This window comes from Hyposmocoma kahamanoa, unplaced genomic scaffold (assembly GCF_003589595.1).
Source record: "Hyposmocoma kahamanoa isolate Upper Pololo Valley unplaced genomic scaffold, ASM358959v1 202, whole genome shotgun sequence".
Classification (NCBI taxonomy): Eukaryota; Metazoa; Arthropoda; class Insecta; order Lepidoptera; family Cosmopterigidae; genus Hyposmocoma; species Hyposmocoma kahamanoa.
In genome coordinates, this window is record NW_020653726.1 from 7179352 (window position 1) to 7193482 (window position 14131).

At 34.2% G+C, this 14131-nt stretch overlaps 2 protein-coding genes across 3 annotated transcripts in view; both read right to left on the bottom strand.

Annotated features, from left to right (window-relative positions):
- The window catches only part of LOC113227202, a 155754-nt gene that overhangs the window by 7020 nt on the left and 134603 nt on the right, over positions 1 to 14131 (bottom strand). For both annotated transcript variants that reach the window (XM_026460090.1, XM_026460092.1), the window contains one exon: positions 10670 to 10805. In XM_026460090.1, coding sequence (XP_026315875.1) covers positions 10670 to 10805 — 136 coding nt within the window. The remainder of the gene's footprint in view (positions 1 to 10669; positions 10806 to 14131) is intronic.
- Positions 3810 to 4699, bottom strand: LOC113227203 (brachyurin-like). Its single transcript, XM_026460093.1, has one exon. The coding sequence runs from the start codon at positions 4692 to 4694 to the stop codon at positions 3822 to 3824; it is 873 nt and encodes a 290-aa protein (XP_026315878.1). The 5' UTR covers positions 4695 to 4699; the 3' UTR covers positions 3810 to 3821.

Sequence of the window (14131 nt, forward strand, 5' to 3'; positions counted from 1 at the left end):
GTGATATAGTCCTGTGAATTGTCTCCTTGTAATTAAATGTTGTAACTTATTCACTTTTATAATAAATAATTAGCACTAACAACTAACGCCATCTATGGGGTTTAAGTGCAATTACTGGAGTTACCTCACTTTTATAATGAAAGATATGATTAAATGTGATACCATTAAGCAAAAAAAATGTATTTAAAAATATATGGAGATACACCACTTTTACAGGAAACGACACATTTTTCTCGAGAAAAATTACGATCCCCTTATCATATATATCATATATAATCCCATCATAGCCAAAATGGGTTAGATATCCCGTCCTAATCCTAGCTAGATGTTTCATCTGTACTTTAAAGTCGTTCTTGTTCAGATACAAGAGATGTAATTAGAATTCCATTAGCATCGCTGAATTTATCTGTAATTGCTTTGTACAAACATTTTGTATCGTTTTGTCCTAACGGGATTCCTTTAACCAAAGCGATCAAATATTACGGACTTCCGCTTCATCCATTAGTGACTTCCTGAACCGTACTCCCTTCGTTCCAAATTTGCGGCGGCTTCCGTCCCCGATAGACCGAATTATTGCAATTTTAGCCACTTCCCTGTCGCGGGTTGAATTTTTCATCATTAACTTGATTTAGGCTAGGCGAATGACGTAACTCTACCTCCACTTTATAAATAGGTGAATAGATACCTTTATAAGTGGCGGTACGTAAACAATCGAATATGTTCCAAGAAACTGAACTATGTAGTACCAAGACAGTAACATGTAATGATACAGCTACTATAATAATTGTATACATAGCAGTAGGTAAAACCTGTCATTATTTTCACTAAAAACAATCTATGACCACAAAGATACTAAATGAAAAGATTTTGCACAGGATAAATAAAATTTTACCTATGCAAAAAATTCTAAAGTTTCGAGCATCAATGGTTTTTTTCCCTGCTCATGCTCTAAAAGTACGTCATTATAGCCTTGCGTAGCGGGAGTATAGTGCATCCTAATTTGTGGTGCGTCGTATAATCCCTATAGAGTATAAAATATCTAATTTTTTAATTACTTCGAGTGAACAAACTCGAACAACCGGTAGCACTCTCGGTTTTACTTCCATGCCTTTCCGCATAGACGGTGGCGCCATATTATTTTCTCGCGTTAGTGCGTTTATTGCATCTATGTATTTTGATTCGTAATTTTGTTCTAGAGCGAAAGCGTCGAGTTTACGTCGAGTGACTTAGACAAACTCATACAGCTAGTACTTGCTCTACTTTGTACCAAAAGGTTAAAGTTCAATAGGTGAAAGAAATTAAAAAAACAAAAAAGATAATTAATAATAATAACGCCCACACTCAACATAAATTAACATTATAATAATTCGTCAAAGTAAATAAACCTAGTCTCACAGAGATCGCTGTGCTGCGGAAATTCTACAAAAACAGTGCTTGTGTGTGGATCATTTTCATTACGAAATAGTTTCGTTCTACGACTACGCTCGGTATTAGTTCCGTGTCTTTTCCGCATAGACGGTGGTGCCATATAATTTTCCCGTGATAGTGCGTTTGTGTATGGACCATTTTAGTGACGCGATGTAGCAAGTAAATCGTGATTCATCATGACTCATGATTGCCAAAGTCCGCTAATCGTAGCGATGGCGTTTAGTTGCGTTTGTTGTATCTGTATCTGGTTGAAAAAAATATCGCGAAATCTTCAGAATTTGGTTTTTGATTTTGTTGTAGAGTGTATACGATTGATATAAATTATTTTTATCACTCGAAGTGAAAAATAAAGATTCAAGCCTAAAGACTAAAAGCCAGTATAGCACTCGGAGTAATAGACACAAAACCATAAAAGAAAAAATATTGTATGCAATCATTCATCAATCACATAATTAGGTCTTAATAACTCGTACCTATTACGCGGTTCTCGCCTTTCAGAACCCTCATTATGCAACAATTGCATAATGAGGCTAGCGGAATGATGCTATTATAAATTTGATCAACTTCTGCGGTCCCTATTTTTTCGTCCCATACAATGAAATTATTTTGTTAAATCTGAGGCGATCAGCACAATACACTCATGCTTGACCAAAAAATTGACTAATCCAAAATTGTTTTCACAAAAAAGGACTTAATGATTCTGAAGACAGTTTCTTTGTATCTTCTATGGTATCGAATTTCCCCATGGTATCACAATTAAAAAGAACACTCTGTATATTTGCTCGTTATAGTTCCTCTATAAAGAATATACTATTACTTGTTTGTTGTTTAAATTTTTTTTCGTTAATAAATTTCTAAGAGACAATTCGCATTTAAACAAGTAGCTACGTACAATTTACTTAACAAAAGGCTACGAGTTCGTAGCTTCGTAGCCAAACACGCATCTATTACAGCAAATAAAAGGTCTTAAACCGAGTAGGCATTAAACTGGTACGGTATCAAATGTAAGCTCTAGTTTGTTTTTACTCCTAATTGTATGTAACTATCACTGGCGAATGGTGGATATTTAAAAACTTAAACCGATATAGAAGTGCAGGAATACCTATTAATAAGTTGGATTGTAAATTTCTTAGGCACGTAGACAGGGTTATTTTTAAAATAGTAAGAACCTCGCAGTATTATATTACATCATATACAACAACTTTTGTTCCACGACGTTTAATAATTCATCAGATTTTACATTCATACAAATATAAAAACATTTAAACATAATATTCTAAACGGTGATAACTCTTGTGGTAACTAAAAAAAAAAGCGCTAGCATAAACACCCAGTCGCTGCAAAACGCAGGAGCGGGGGTGGAGGATAGTATATACAACAAAAAATTAAAGGTTTATTTTTGGTAAAATTATGTTTTGTAAAAAGTCACGGAACAAAAGTTGTTGTTTATGGTGTTAGTAATGTAGTCCCGCGAGGTTTGTCACTGGTTACCACTATGGTTGCCACCTATAGAGAAAAGTCAACAGGAGAGTTATGAGTAGCAATTATATGTTGGCTTGTAAAAATACACTCTACACCAGGTGCTTAGTTTTCCTAAATCTAGTTGACCTAAAGGGTTGTACGACATTATTATCTAGGCACTTACATATCTATATTTCACCGACACCACGTCGTTTTAGATGCCGTCCAGCTTGTTCTTCCAAGCAACAAAATACCACTTCCAATATTATGTATTGCATTATTAACAAACAAGCGGCCAGTTATAATCCCCTGAGAGATGTAATTTGTTATTTGCAATTAGAGGTGGGAACAGTTCTAAACTTAATAAAATATGTTGTTTTTCGAAAAAAATATTGTCTTTCGATAACGAAAATTGAGCAGTTAAAAGGAAATGAGACAAACATGAATAATATAGATACAATTTGAGGTTATAAAATAATAATCAAAATGATTTGAGCGTGGTTTTAATTGTGTCAAGTCTGATTTGTAGCGTTTTTGGAGCTCGAATAAATGTTTGTGGGCAATGGTGTAATTTATCTTTCTTTTCAAGATTCTGACATTGTTGATAAATAGTATTACACATTTTATCAACAATTTGATGCCCATTTATTTTTCTTTTTCTATTATTTATTTAAGTAAATGTATATTATCAAAGTAAAAAGTAATAAATTTAATCAGTAAATGTTGTTTTACCTCTTTATGTCTTTGAGGAGCAAAGATCAAAATTATAATAGTATTTAGAGTTTTTAGTTACATGGAGAAAATATTAGTTTTTACATTTTATCTTAGTAAAATATTAGTTTTATATATACAGTTGGTGGTAAGTTCAAAGTAATAAATGCAGTGTTCGTATAAAAATGAATTTTATTTAATGGCCGGAGGTAGTCAATGATTTACAAAAACCGTTCAATCCAATCCACAAAACTAGTAACTCTTGCGAAGACCGAAGGAAGTCCTAATTCACATCCATGATATGCTACGAAAGAACTAATGCCTATCAATACGTCTTCCCCTTGAGCATTTATCGTCAATGGTCCCCCGGAGTCTCCTTGGCAAATCCCCACGCCCCCAGTACCACTCGTACAGATATTGGAGTCTAACACAATGCTTCCGTATTTTGCTCTGCACGGATCTAACGGAATTGTTTGCAGGAAGATGTGGCGAACGACGGTATTCACATTTGGGAGTGTCAAGTCCGAATATCTACCATAGCCAGATGCTTTTGCCCACACTCCAGTAAAATTCATGTTTCTAAATACTCCAGATGGCAGCTTCACAGGTCTGATTGTATTTGAAAACGCAACTGGACGTGATAACCTCAAAATAGCGACGTCGTTTGCTAATCTTCTGGCGTAATATTCTGGATGTACGGCTATGCCATCTGCAAATATTCTTACTCCTCCATGGAACAGAAATGCTGAACCAAAGACGACCTCAAAAGTTCGTGCTTGATTTCTGCCATCGTTCCAACAATGGGCTGCTGTTAGTACTCTTGTATTGCTCAGGACGGATCCTCCGCAGGCAGACGGTGAAGGTAAACCTATAATGCCGATGAGAAGACCAACTAGATAGGGATGTGCGTTGACAGGTGCAATGGCTCCACCGACAATTGGTTTCATGCCAACTATATTAGCTTCCGACCTTTTGATATATTCGGCTTGTTTTACTCCCACGTTTTCATGCCAATTGAACCAACCCTCTTCCCAATCGTGGCCTTTCGCCATCGAGACCCCAAGCAGACACAGTACTAACAACACACGCACCATTTTTAGGACTAATGTTACTACTAGAGAAGTTTTAGTTTATATAATGAGTGGAATAATTATTATCGTGTGTTTTATCGGTCAGATTTAACTAAGATTAATGTGATACTTTTATTGCCATTATTAAGTGGATAATTTAGTCCGACCATAGTATTGGTGAATTATTGCAAGTACATACCACGTTGTAAGTACGTCAAAGAAAATCAATAATATTATAAGTCTTAGTAAAAATAGAAAAAAATAATTTTTGTTGCAACCATTCATTACATTCAACGAAAGCAAGAATTATAAACCTACAGTTTTGAAAAGAAAAACTTTGGAAAATAATTTCCAGAAAAGCAGACAAAGGTGGGTTTTTTTAATCAGTGGATTAAATGTTAAATTAATCCCTGTCAGATTATTCAGTAAATTTTCATGTAAAACCCAATCTATTTCCGTGTAAGGAGTTAAGAAAATGCGTTTTTTTAGTTACTTTGTTTGTCGATTCATATTTAATTTAGTTTGCTTTGTGTTAAATTGACTCGCAGTTCCAAAAATACAAAAGTTCTTTCAAGTTACAAACTTTTATTTTACGTCTGCGTCTAGGAGTCATAAGTCTATATCTCTGAAACACATCAAGATAAAGAATGTTACCCAGGGGTAAGCTTAAGATAACTTGAATGAATGAAAACATTTACACAATATTCTCGTCTTATTTCGTTTGCATTTTACTACCACCAACGAACGGGCATATTATCCGGATTTTTGAATTTATTTTATTAAAATTAGTACCGCCATTGACGATTAGAATTTTAAATAGCTTGAACATAGATTCAAAAGTATGATTCTTTAGATAGTTTTTTATGTCCTACGTTTCTTTACTATTCTACACAATAAAATTGATCACGAACATTTAATGCACTGTTAAACCGTAATTAATTCAGTCAGTGGATACGTGTACCGTAGGGTTGAAGTTTTTGTCTATTGAAAGTTGGGTTCTTTAATGTAATCTTATTTGCATTTTGTTCTCAGGCGAGGGTAATTTTATGAGTCATCGAGACAGTGTAATTACCTACTAGAACAAAATGAAACTAGCAGATGCTCCGTAGGGAACATTGACATTTTAAAAATCCCGCCATTGCTAATTTCTTATTTTGAATAGATTTTTATATTAAGGCGAGGGATTTCAACGTAAGCTTACATTTTAGGAGCTGAGGGGGACCGCCACCCACGCGCTGAAAATTAATATGAATAAAATAAGAACAGGCGGACAAAATTTGGCCCAGATTCGACGTCGACAACCGCACGATGGCGATTGACGGATTGAATTTTGCTAGTTTTCTGTAGTGCTTAAAGAGAAATATCTCCATATAAAAATTATGTACAAAGTTAGATATTTTATTCTTAAATAATTCATTTTAGACTTTTATTTTATCCTGTTTTCAGGATTTGTCCTGTCCTGTAACAAATTAGCACATTCTTTAGACATTATCCTTAGGTGTATCGTATATTTTTTGTAAGAACGTTATTGGATAGTAAATACCTAAACCATTTGATCTAGCAATACAGTTTTTCCCGCTTGTCCTCCTATGACTCTTGTCAAGGTTTATTCTTATTTATATTTAATAGAAAGGGGTTTACTATATAAAATAATTCTAAAGATAATTTACCTACTCAGTTAATGTAATTCCATTCTACGAGGTTTTACTTATAACTACCTATTGAGAAAGTGGTCTTTTCTTGTACTTGTGTAGGTATCATTTAAAAAATAAATAAAAGTCACTGATGAAAACCACTAACAGTGACTATATTGAGGCTAGAGCGTTTAATGTACGCGAGTAACATAATTTGTTAGATTTTGTAAGATATAATTAAATGACGTCCCACTTAATTATGCCTAAACTCTTTGGTATATAATAAACAGGTGTATTTTTTCTCACACACGGTATGAGTTCACTTCCTAATAATAAGTTCTTCCACTTCCTAATTTGACTATGGATCCTAAAAACACTAGATCAGTAACAAAATAACTTTGTTATATAGAATTTTTTATAACTCTAATTAAATCCACAGGCTATTCTTCTGCTCCATGATAGAAACAGTTTCGAAGTTTGTTGCTAGATGGCTTTGTGCGAATCTGAGTCTCGATGTTAAGATTTTCCCAAACTAAAGACGTTAAGTTGATTCAAGCTATAATAATCCTGGCTGAAGCATCCTGGACCAGCGCCGATGATTTGGAACAGATAATTAAACAAAATTGTATCAAAAGAAGTCGTGACCATGCACCGCTAAGTATCTTCTGACATTAAATTTTGAATACATAGACGTTGTTGAGGAGTACCAGTTAGCCGAGCAAAACTATACCAAACTATCCACGATAGTTCATTACCTATTAATGATTACTCTAAGTGTTAACCATGAGTATTTTCTTAAATTTCTGTTTAAAAAGTTCTTTTTTTATAATAATAATGAGAGAAATAAATGTAGGCCATACAAACGTTTCTCCCGGCCCCGGAATGGAACCTGAGACCTCTGCGTGGCAGCCCGGCATGGTAACCGTTCGGCCACTGAGGCAGTTTTGGTTTGACATTTTGATTTTACATTTAACCATTCCCACATATTTTGAAAATTTTAATATAATCATGGAAAACCCATTCTATTGTTATGTGAAGCATTTATTAGCTTTAATCAACGAAGAAGAACGTCATCTTCTTCTTTAATTAATTTTATGGTAAAGGAAACAATGTCGTTATGGGGAAACAGGCCACGGATGTTTCTAATATTTCTTACCTGTAAAAGAGATTTGCTGTTTTCCACCGCATTTGAAAGAATTCCTCTGCGCAGTTAACACTGTCATTGTTAAACGATTAATCATTTTATTACAACTCAGGCCAAGACAGGGACCTTAAACAGCTTTTTTTTAAATTTTACTCTCACATCTTTTTTGTCAACATTAGCTAAATATTTCAGTCTTAAATATCTGGAAGTATGGTGATTTTATATTAAAAGAAGTTCTGGACAACAATGGTCCTACGTCTGAGCTGCGATAGATTCAAACTCCTGTTTTCCTGCACACACCACTATCCTTTGCAAAGAAATAAAACTGTACCCATCTAAATAACATCGTAGCGAATTCTTTAGGTTCGTAAACGAATTCTTCTCAATAAAAACGAGGCCACCATATTTGTTGCTCGACTTGGGACTTGATAAATGATCCGAACGGCGAAATAAACCCCACTTCGTTTCCTTCCGAACAGAGAACAATTTCGCACGACTGCTCTTTAGTGAATTCTTTATATTTTATTTTGTAATACATATTTTTCAGACACGTAGCCCATTGTAAGCACACTATAACTATGGTGAACATTTCCTTTTTTTAGTTTACATCCCCATATTACATAAGAAATTAAACAAACATGTTAAAAATGTTTTATACATACAGTTGAATGTTAACGACATAATATTTACAATAAAACAATTTTCACCGTGCCACTATTTACATAATGGAGTATAGATATATTAGATAGATAGTTTATTTATTTTGTACAACAGTTTCCAAAAATCGATATTTAATGACTGACTAATTAAGTGGTGGTGTGTGATTTCTATTTTGTGATCACTATCGCAGAATTTTATTGATTTCAAACGTTTCAATAATATAATAGAAATGAAATGTCTGTCTTGTTCCAATCGACATTTGTTCAAGTCAGCATCGGTTACATTTTCTCTATTCAACTGATACGAATTCAAAACTCTATTTTTGAATAGCTCCTTGCTATTCAGCTATTCGTAACTTTTCAGCACGGATTGTGCGGTGGTTACAATTTAATCAATTTGTGCTCAATTTAGCAGGTGTTAGGGTTGAGATTTGTTAGAACTTGTTTTGGTAAATATGAAGGTCTGGTGTTTGCTTATTTGCAATGCATGCCACGATCGGTCCTCATCTCGCATTCAAATAGAACGTTAATGACGAAGTTTAGGCCGTTTATTGGATTCTGCGGAGCACCAATAACATACCGATTGTGTTTATCCGAGAGAAAGTAATCGAAATGACGCTCTCATGATGTTTAGAAAACAAACGAAAATTCCTTCCTAACGAGTAGGTATACTTGATGTACTTGTAATTTATTCTTATCGCGGCATTTTCGTATCTGTCTTTATCAGCGATCCTTGAATTTTTCATTCTCTTCTTCGTGATTTTTTGCTTTGTTAGTTCATACCCGGGGAAAAGTGTAAGGCTCAACTCACACTGGCGCAGAGTCGACGCGTCGCGACGCGTCATGTTTTTCGCCTATAACATATTCATCTCTGTTTTCCCATTATTAAGGTACAAATCTGTGTTATCCAAATATGGAGTCGCGCGTCGACGCTTGGTTAAATTCGAGCGATTTCGCGCGTCGCCGTGCTTTACTTGCGGGCAGGGAATGTTCAAAAGTCATGCGCTGTAGTTGAAAAACAGGAAGCGACGCGCCGCTTCGTTGCTGCGCCAGTGTGAGTTGAGCCTTACAATGGGATCGCCACAAGCACTCGTCACAACGATATTCGTCGACAAAGAAAGAGGGTAGACAGATATGTCAATTGTCACCTGCCAGTCAATCTGTGATTGTGGAGTGTAATAGCTCTGAAAAAAGTCGTACCGTGTTAAGAAACCAGTTACAAGTTATAATCATTTAGTGAATAACCGCAAAAACGTGAATTCTAATTTATATTTTTGCGTGAACTGTTTAATACTGCTATCTATTGTTAATGTTTGTATAGTGTCTACGAACATTAATAGAACTTTATCCGCATGGCCTGTTGTAATACCAGTTTACATTATAAATGAATACAAATTCAGAGATTACTTGAATTATTAAATATATAATTAGGTAATAGATGTGTTATAGTAGAGGCCACTGTACTATACTGCACTTTAATAGTAATTAGAGATCATTAAAATGAAATCGTATGACAAGATGAATTGCGGTTGAAAGTTTGTAAATACGCCCGTGATATATTTTATTGCTGTTTGAAATCCCAACGGTAGGTCCTCTGGAAGTATCTTAGTGAACTTGGTTTAGTATCAAACTTAGCAATATCGTGTACTAATTCTTTATTATCATTACTTATAGCAAAGGACACAATAATTATACTTAGATGTCATTAAATTAGTGTTATTTTGTAATTTACAGTTTTTTTTACATTTAATGCGATTGCTACAGTCTCGTATATTTTTTTTTGAGAGCAAGGAAAAGTAAGAATTTGTTGTGAATTTATATTTACGCGCTTATTTAATTTGAAATACTGATTTTTAACCTAAAAAGAAGATTTCTTTTATTTGGTGGGATTAATTAGATCCATTACGAAATTAGACAGGGCTATTTAGTTATGTATGGGTGAGTTTCTAAATTACACCAAATTATCCAGCATTCTTTAGCTCACGGCCGAGCCCGTGGTTTCTTTAGGAAAGAGAGAAAACTTGTTTACGTCGCGTTTTACCACGAAAAACTCTACTTTTTACTCGTGTTAGGTTATTTTTTCATAACTATTTTAGTTATTTCATCCTCAAAAACTTGTTTTAATATTAACGTGAGAATATCCACTAGTATGTTTCCACGTGAACATTAAAACTACTTCTTGACGACGACGAATGATTGTACATTTTTTTTAATAATAATTTACTATGTAATTTTCTAAATACTTATATACTGTTGTATTAAAAATAGCCGATGAATTATATCAATAAACTGTAAATTCAAGATGAAGATTCAAGTTTATATCAACCATTTTGTTTTACATTGTACGACAACGGCTTATATTGATAAGAATCCATAATAATATTAGACAATTACACTTTTATTTTGCACAATTTTAACAAACGCTTTTAGCTTTTATTTTGTTTGAAGTGAGACCTGCAAAGTAAGTCGTTTTCCTAAAAACATTAAATAAATAATTATAGCTTAATATTCTTATTTTGTAGAGACGATAATCAAACTGTAAAAAATACGAAATGTACTTACGAAAAACAGTTAGTTGTTTCTCGCTAGATGCCTTAGTGAAGATGGGTGTGTCTAGCGATACCTCGCAAGAATAAGTACCGCTGGCAGCGAAGTCCAGGTTTTGCAAGATTATGGAGTTCTCTGTAGCTAACGCGATCTGAAAAGAATATTATTTTCATTGCAGATGAACATGAATTGACATGATATGTGATTTTAACTCAATATTATTAATTACGATTTTACGATTATGATATTTTGAAGATTAATATTAGGTATATCCCGCTTCTCAGACTCTGGTTTACCGAACAATATGCGTAAAAAATTTACTAAACTGATTTTTCTTATAGCATTATTGTGATTTAGTCTCGCCTCTATTTCTTGATCTTTTTGATTCCTCAATTCCTCTCTGATAGATTCCTCTTCAAGATTATGTAGTCTGTTTCCCATCCTTTTCTTTCTAAACTGCAATGCCTTTCTGAGTTAGTGTCCTCCTCTGCACTTTGGAGCACAAGAATGCCCCTTGTTTGGTTAAAAGCTATCTTAAAATTTCTCGCCTTTCTTGTCCTATCGTCCAATGCAGATTAAACCTGATCATTGAAACCCCTTACGATAACATTATGTTTGGCCCTTGTATAGTGTTTGACCTAAGTATTGATAAATCGTGCCATTGTCAAATACTGGGTAACGTAACACAAAGTCGATTTTTTTTCCCGAAATAACGTTTGTTCGAATTTTCAGTACACCGAAACCGTGTGTATGTTGGATGTTTATCGCAAAGACACGATTAGAATCGGTTAGGTTAGGTTAAGTTAAATTTAAAAGAAAAAAGCATTTTCCTCTCAAAATTACTTTCGAGATTATGAAAATTCGAGCAAACGTTATTTCTGGAACATGTCATTTCGGACTACTGATAGGCAACCGAAATACGGGCCTAACTGGACTTCTATTTGTATGAAAGCCTCTAAGCTTTCTGATCAGGGATGTGTTGGAGCGGCTGTGTGGACCCTTAAGTTTAAAATCAATTTTAGTTTTGTCATCTTTCACTTTTGATTTCACGGGGGAGGCGTTGGCAATCTTCGAGGCACTGAATATTATATAATATTATATTATATTGAATATTATATAATATTATATTGACTCTCATAATCTTAATAACTGTGTATTTTTTTCTGATTCTAAACGTTCTCTTGAGGCTATTTTATCTAATCAACTTCGTAGCAAAATTAAATTAATTAAATTTCCGGTCATCTTAAAAATAAAACAGATACTGCAGTGTTTATCTGTTAGAGATGTCAAGGTGTCGTTGGCTTGGATACCCAGTCACGTTGGTATCCGAGGGTAATATATCATTTTGGCAAAGTTGCGTCGAGGTTGTTTCTCTCTATGCAGGTGCTTATGACCTGACTTCCTTGGCTAAGGATCGTTTAAATCTGGACTGGCATGCTCTCACAGTTGAGACAAACCAGGAGGAAGGCTCGCATTATGCCGGTGTTCAAAATGGCATCTCAGTGAAACTTTGGTTTTTTAAGTTCCGCGAAGCTAGTAAAGCAGTCAATTCAACTATTTGCAGACTAAGATTAGGCTCCTACTCCTGTTGCCCTGTGTTCCTTTACAAAATTCGTGTCAGAGACAGCTCTTTATGTGAATGTGGTTTGGACGAGGGTACCCTTGATTACATTTTCTTTGAATGTTCATTTCCTCCTTGTATGACCTCCTTTCAGTCCTTCCTCCCTGTGTTCTCCGTCCTATTAAACTTCCCTTCTTCATGTGTTTTCTCCCTTTAACATTTTGTGTGACTAAAGTCTATGTACTATGCTCTAATAATATTATGATGTTTTTTTTTAGCAGTTCATCGAAGAGGTCATCCAAAATACCTCGCTGCCTTAACGTTGGCGTTTTTGATCAATATTAACTGACTGCATTCATCGAAACTGACACTGGCCCAAGCCTAGTAGCCACCATTAAGGAAGTAATAATAAATAAACAACGTTTATAAAGTGAAATTGATGAAATAATCCATAATTAGATTTGGAAAAAGCGAAAAGCAAAGTTCAGAGAAACTATCGGTACGATAGAATATGCAGAGCTCCGGAAATCAGACCTGAAAAGTGGGAAATAGCAAGGAAATTTAAGTATTTTAGGCACTAACACTAATAATACTAATATTAGTTGAAACACTTTCAGGAATCACGAAAGTAAGGGCGTTTATTAGGAACGCGTAGAGATGATAAAGGATCCGTAGTCTCACACTATGATGAAAGTATTAAGAAAATCCTAAATCATTATTATTTATTAATTTTTTGTTTGCTGCAGTAGTTACACCTATTATTTGGCTATAATCATTCATAATAAGCACGACCAAAAAGTTTATAATACTGTCAGAATTCCCATTTTTGTGAAGGAACTCATATGCTTAACCCGCCAGGGACACCTTTGAATTCATCAATTTAAATGGAAATTGCAAAATATTTTTGTCAAATCCGTTATCAATAATCTTTTACAATATATAATAGTTCTTCAATTTATTTAGTTAAATATATAATCTACAAGAAACTATTACAAAAGACTATTATAGAAAAAGGTTCGGGCGCCCACGAAACTCAATTAAAGTTTAAATTATTAAGTACAATATAAAAAATTAATAAAAACTTAACTTCTTAAGTAATTAATTATAAAATCACAGAAAAGTACAACACATAATAAAAATAACAAAAAAACAAAACCTCTTCTTATAAAATTATTAGCATAGGAAGCTAATCAGTACCAACCTCTAAACGTGTTCAGAGCTGCTCCCTTTGTTTTGTTCAAATCTGCCCCAATTGAGATTCTTAATGATTGCAAGTTGTTAAACCTACAACTTGCAATCATTAAGAATCTCATATTTTAGTAAAAAAACAATCCATGCGATAAGCAAAGTTCAACTAACCATACTTTTCCAGTCATATCCTTACAACCTTAGAATAATCTTACAACTATTTATGAGAATGTTTACATTTCGACCCTGAAACTAAATACGACCTCTCATTCAATTATTGGCGCGCGCACACTGACCGTTGTCATTGACAAGTGTCGGGCTCTGTGTTGCCTTAATAAAAACATGATTCCTACAACATTTTCATTGAAACTGCCCCTGTGCAAAGGTGCCTCCTTCTGTCCTACAAATAATAGGTACGAGATTTTGAGATCTAATTATGTAATGATTGCATACAATACTTTTCTACGAGTAAATAAATTTTGTTAACAATCTGTGACAACAAACGCGATTTTGTTATATTATATTTTAATCCATTCATTAGGGTAGGCAAAGGTTCCACCATACAGTCTTCTCATATGTTTAGACGAAAGCCACTACAAAACATGATCTCCAAAGAGAGAACTGGTCAAGTACCGCAGATATTTTAACCAATAATTTTTTTTTTACAAAGGTTTATGGCCCGTTTACAAGACTTTTAGGCCAATTTATCCAATCAGAGACAGTACAGC